Source organism: Centrocercus urophasianus, unplaced genomic scaffold, assembly GCF_019232065.1.
Source record: "Centrocercus urophasianus isolate 14NV4802_14NV808 unplaced genomic scaffold, USGS_Curo_1.0 seq_2, whole genome shotgun sequence".
Lineage (NCBI taxonomy): Eukaryota > Metazoa > Chordata > Aves > Galliformes > Phasianidae > Centrocercus > Centrocercus urophasianus.
Window position 1 is genome coordinate 6451656 of NW_024884755.1, and position 6234 is coordinate 6457889.

General features: G+C 40.8%; 1 protein-coding gene across 2 annotated transcripts in view; it reads left to right on the forward strand.

Moving 5' to 3' along the window:
* ZNF536 (zinc finger protein 536) overlaps nucleotides 1–6234 on the forward strand; it is a 227223-nt gene that overhangs the window by 57187 nt on the left and 163802 nt on the right. For both annotated transcript variants that reach the window (XM_042821848.1, XM_042821849.1), the window contains exon 3: nucleotides 374–2545. In XM_042821848.1, coding sequence (XP_042677782.1) covers nucleotides 376–2545 — 2170 coding nt within the window. In that variant the 5' untranslated portion in view covers nucleotides 374–375. The remainder of the gene's footprint in view (nucleotides 1–373; nucleotides 2546–6234) is intronic.

Consider the following 6234-nt stretch of genomic DNA (forward strand, 5'->3'; position numbering starts at 1 on the left):
TCTGATGGAAATGGGAGAGACATAAAATTTCTTTCAGTATAGATTTAGAAATGTAAACAGGTGCAATTTCACAGGAAGAAAGACAAGGGAGATGGTAAAAGCCCTCTCCCCCTCCATAATAATTAGATTTTGAAATCATAGCATAATTTTAAATAGTAATTAATGTTTGTCAGTAAACATACAGAATGATGAAAGCACATACATGTTCACAATTGCATAGCATAGTTTGCATTTAACACACTTTTTATGGTCTTTACACTAATTCCTTTGCATTATTATGAGTAGGTAAAACAGAAAATGTGAATTGTGTGTCAGTGATTCAATGCTTGTAACTCTTTCACAGTCTGAATCTAAAATATCTTCTGATTTTCAGAGATGGAGGAAGCTAGTTTGTGCCTTGGTGTTTCTTCAGCTGTGCCAGAAGCTGACGCCCATCTCAACAGCACCATACTCAATGGGCAGTATTCAATGAGCCAGAAGCTGCACCAGATCACTTCCCAGCTCAGCCATGCTTTTCCGGAGCTCCAGAACAGGCAGAATCCAGAAGAGAAGGCATCAGCACCACTAGAAGACAAAAGCCACATGTCCATAGCAAACCAACCCATCAGCAGTCAGATGGCCCTGTTAGCAAACCAGCTCAACAGAGAGGTTGACACCAGTTTGAATGGGCGTGTGGATCTGCAGCAGTTCTTAAATGGACAAAACCTAGGGATTATGTCTCAGATGAGTGATATAGAGGATGATGCCAGGAAAAACAGAAAGTACCCGTGTCCCCTCTGTGGAAAGCGCTTTCGATTTAACAGCATCCTGTCGCTGCACATGCGCACTCATACTGGAGAGAAACCGTTTAAGTGTCCATACTGTGATCACAGAGCAGCTCAGAAAGGCAACCTGAAGATACACCTGCGTACTCATAAACTTGGCAACCTTGGCAAAGGTCGTGGAAGAGTCCGAGAGGAAAACAGACTTTTACATGAGCTGGAGGAGAGAGCGATTCTTCGGGACAAGCAGATGAAGAACAGCCTCTTGCAGCCACGACCTGATGTGAAAGCACAGCAGCATGCTCAGCCAATGCCTCTCACAAATTGCAACTTGTCTGTGCCAGCTAATCACAACACACCTGATATTTCAAACCCTGTTCCCTCTCCAAAGCCAGTCAGTGTACAGGAAGAAGTTGTTGCTCAGACAGCTGGGTTCAGATGCACATTTTGCAAAGGCAAGTTTAAAAAGCGTGAAGAGCTGGACAGGCACATAAGGATCCTGCACAAGCCTTACAAGTGCACCCTGTGTGACTTTGCTGCCTCACAGGAAGAGGAGCTGATCAGCCACGTTGAGAAGGCTCACATAACCGCAGAGTCAGCGCAGGGCCAGGGCTCCAATGGGAATGGGGAGCAGTCCACCAATGAGTTCCGCTGCGAGGTGTGTGGCCAAGTGTTCAGCCAAGCCTGGTTCCTAAAAGGCCACATGAGGAAGCACAAGGATTCCTTTGAACACTGCTGTCAGATCTGCGGGCGGCGATTCAAAGAGCCTTGGTTCCTTAAAAATCACATGAAAGTTCACCTGAATAAGTTATCTGTCAAGAACAAATCTCCTAATGATCCCGAAGTACCTGTCTCCATCAGCAGTATGTCCCAGGAAGCTCATGCAAACTTGTATTCGAGATACCTGTCTTGTTTGCAGAGTGGGTTTCTTCCTCCTGACAAAGCGAGCTTAAGTGAACAAAATCAAATCTATAACAAAGGAGACATGCCCATGAAAGAGAAGGAAGTCTTGGGAAAGCTCCTTTCACCCATTTCTGGCATTGGCCACAGTATTGCTGAAGGGGACAAACACTCTTTATTGGGCTGTCTCAATCTGGTGCCTCCTCTGAAATCCAGCTGTATAGAAAGGTTACAAGCTGCCGCCAAAGCAGCGGAGATGGATCCAGTAAACAGCTATCAGGCCTGGCAGCTTATGGCAAGGGGAATGGCCATGGAACATGGCTTTTTGTCTAAAGAGCAGCAGATACAGCGCAGCCATGAAGACACTTTGGCAAATGCTGGAGTTATGTTTGATAAGGAGAAGCGGGAGTATGTGTTAGTAGGAGCAGATGGCTCTAAGCAGAAAATGCCTGCTGATTTGGTTCACAGCACTAAAATGGGCAATCAGAGAGACTTGCCAAACAAACTAGACCCTTTAGAAGGCAGTAGAGATTTTTTGTCACATGGTATGAACCAGGGACTCGATTACAACTTACAAAGTCATGGAAACGTAAAAGAAAAGCCAACTGAATGCCCGGATTGCGGGAGGGTTTTTAGAACGTACCACCAAGTGGTTGTGCACTCCAGGGTCCACAAAAGAGATAGGAAAGGAGAAGATGAAATAATTCAAGGGAGTCTTGATGAGCGTCGTGGATCTGGCAGCGATCAAGAGTCGCAGTCTGTCAGCAGGTCGACGACCCCAGGCTCCTCTAACATTACTGAAGAAAGCGGAGTAGGTGGGGGTCTCTCACAGACCGGGAGTGCCCAGGAGGACAGTCCACACCCTTCCTCGCCCTCCTCTTCAGGTATGATGACTTCTCCTTCCCTCTCTGCACTGAAAACGTAGTAGCTCTATTTGAAATCACAGCAGCAAAGTTGTTTATGCATTCTCTGGTTAGGTCGTTTTCTAATGGTCCACAGAGACGCGGTGTTATACGCCAGAACATCTGTGTTTGGGTTCCCTCAATGCCTTTGAGGTTAATTCTTGGCTCACCCTCTCACCCCTCCAAGGGCAGGTTTCCTAGTCTTTCAGCTGTCGTTTCAGCCACGCCACCGGCAGCAGCATATAGGGTCTGTATGTGCACCAAGTGGGAATGTCATGGCAAGGGCCTCTTCCCCCACATTTTGGAGGACTTTTTGTTTTTCTCTTCTGTACATGGTGTCTCTTGCAGACCTTTCCCTTCCCACCACGTAAAAGGTGGAAGATAAATGCCTTCTTTGAGATCTTGGTCAGAGAAGTATGACTAATGAGGAGTGTGTTAGCTGACCTCTCTGATTTTCCTGATTCCCACAATCGTATCACTTGCTTAGCTGAAATATTTGCTTGCACCTGGCTACCGGATTGATTAAGAGGAGATTCAGGAAATACAAAGCACTAACTTTTTGACAATCTTTTAACTTATGTGCGCATTTTAACACGTATGAAACCTTCTGCATAATTTGCATCTGTTTCGAAGTGCAAGAAAAGTAGAAATTGAACTGAAACATTTTAATTGAACCGTATGTCTTGTTAACTTGCTGTGTATAAAATGGCAAAGCAGATAATATTTCTTTGGAGATGTCTATAAAATATTGAGCTTCCTGGTACAATTTTTAAAGTTACTAGCCTATGACTGCTGAAATAAAATCTCCAAGTAATAACAGGTAAGATTTCTGGCCTCATCTATATTTCCAAAGTCACTTACTAATGGATAGTAAATTGAAAGTTATATCTTCAGCCTTTTATAAAGAAAGCACCTCACTAATACTGTAATCATTCTGCAAGTCTAACAACAGAGGAAATCATGCCATAACAAATACTCTGTTACTAATGGCAACATTGATTTCTGCAATCAGCCATTAAGTCTGGAAAATGAAAGACAGTTTGAGGTACCTTAAGGCATTACGTTGCCCACTGTTAAAGAGCTGGTAGCAGGCTGTGGAGGGTAATTCTTTGTAGTTTTTTTCCCTCAGTTTCGATAAATATTTTAGTATTGGAGGCAATTCACTGTTACAGTTATTAAGTATGTGCCAGTTTATTTTTGTTGTTCTTGTCATGCTCCAGTATACTCTACTTCAGAGGCCAGATTAATATAAAAATAAAGTGTTAGTTTGCTGGCTTATTACAAACCAGTAAAGAAATTGTTAAGACACATAAATCTGCACTCCGCATTCCACAGATTCCTATAGTACTTAATGCTGTTGTTTAAATACCCATGAAACACACTGTCTACTCTTAGAGTCATAGCTTCGTTTACAATTTATTACTGGTGAGACACATTAGAAAATTCTATGTAGGAACAAGAGGAAGAGGCGAGAGCTAATTTCATACTATATTTAGTTGTTCAGAGTGTTTTAAGAAGATTGAAAATATGTTGGGATGAAGATTATTTTTATAACTTTCACTTTTAAAAATCCTAGATGTTGGGCGGGAGGGGGCAATAAAAATGCTTTTCTTCAGTACAGAAAGCATCACTTTTGTTTTGTGGTGCCGCAGAGGGAAACAAAGAGTCTTTAAATTGGTTAAGAGTTCAGTCCCAAGCCTTCCAGAGCTATCTAGAAAAGTTTGTAAAGAAGAGACTGAAGTCTGAGTGCGGGTGAACTGGTACAGATTGAAGGGGATTCAAAACAATGCGTGTGAAAGTTGGTGTGTTTTGAGTGCCCTGAAAACTTTAATTCCGAGTGTTCTGCTTCGTTAAATGTATTGTTGTGGGAAGCCTTTCTGGTCATCGGAGGCAAAAGATAACACTGCCCTGTCCTTCTCTCTTTGGCCACTAATTTAAAATTATTTCTGACTTAAACTGCAGTGTATTTAAACAGTTTATTTTCATGCCTGATACATTTGGATTGAAGCATATAAAAATGAAAGCAAACTGTGTGCATTAACTGTTGCTGGGAACACATTTGTTTCTTACTACAGAAAGAGCATTTTTGTGAATATCTGACTGTGTTCTTTAGTCCAGCAGCAGTCAGTATAGGAGGGTTCTCAGTATCAGACTTGCTGCTACAGAAAGCGTGCATGCTTTTATAACTTCTGAATCTGATGGAAGGAAGATAGCATTGCATTTCACCTGAGCAAAATCTAAATATTCTTTTGGGCTTTAAAATTAAAATTTATTGCAGTAATTCTATTGGAACTTTTTCATCATTGTGAAGTGTGCAATTTATCAGTACCTGTGAAAGATAAACCTGCGGAGTAGAAAGCAATCAGACTTTTTTTTTTAGTGAGGGAGAATTAAGTAGTCATTGAATCTTCTATTAAGAAATTACCGCAAAACACAGTTTTACAAATTTCTCAGACTGCATAACAATGTCTCAAAACTTAATTTGCATCACTTGATTCTTTTTTTGTTGAAAACTGGGTCAGTAGGGCCTGAGAAACTATTTTTTCAGATCTTAACCAATGAATTCTTCTTTATAAATTGGTGCTCTTAACATGATAGTAGTTCTGAATTCATCATAAAAACCTTTTTACACAGTGCCTCTTAGAACAGATCTCCAGAAGAAGGCTTACAATGAGTGGCAGAGAAGTCTTTGTTATCTGATGTAATTCTTTGCAAAGGAGGATTGGGAATGGAGTGCCTGTTTAAAAATGTCTAGCTCAGGCTGAGAAGAAGAAAGGGTCAAGTTTGCAATCAAACAGTTATTGCAGAGATGTGTGACTGTCACTGGCTGGGCTAATGTGGTATGCAGCTGTTTGTTATGTGAGTAAAAGAATGTTTGAATCAGTGAACATGTGAAAATGACTCCAGTGAACCAGAAAATGTGTTTGTTCTTTAGCTCTCCAAACTGCTGAGAACTAAGCTTAAGATCAACTGCTAAAACTAGGACCTTTGACAAATTGAGAGGTCGTATTTTCTAACAGAAATGAACGAAACTAGTCACACAGATCATTTCCCTGCGCTTTTCATTGTTTTATCTTGTTTTTTGTTTACTTTTGTGTGAAATTATGAGAGAGTCAAATAAATGTCAATGTACAATAGAGAGGGAAGCTGATGTAAAAAATATGTGCCTGAACATAGTCTTCCATCTGCAGGCACTGCTGTCTTTGTGGAGATGCTATCTGGATGATTCTTGTCTAAATGCAAGCACACTTCTGAAATTAATTTTGCAGCATCACAGCAGAAAGGCATCAAAGTTGGGCCACATGTCCGGCCTTGTTTCTAGACCTCTTATTTTAAACAAAACTTGTATTTACACAGGTTTTCCTTAGGAGTTAATGCATGGAATAATTAAAACTTAATGTAGTAAGAAATGATACTGTTCATTATATCCAGCAGGGTAGTACCTTCTGCATTTTCCTATAATTTTGGTGTGGGATAATTGAAGTCTTGATAGTATGAAAGGGGTAATTGAATGCACTGACCCTCCAGTTCATTAAATAAAGTAGGCCAAGTTACATGATCAATGAAAAGCACAGGGATTAAAAAAAGAAAATAAAATACTGTTAAATATAACCACTTATTTCTGTATTCAGCATTTAATGTTGACTTTGGCAAAATTTGTTTGATCAGCT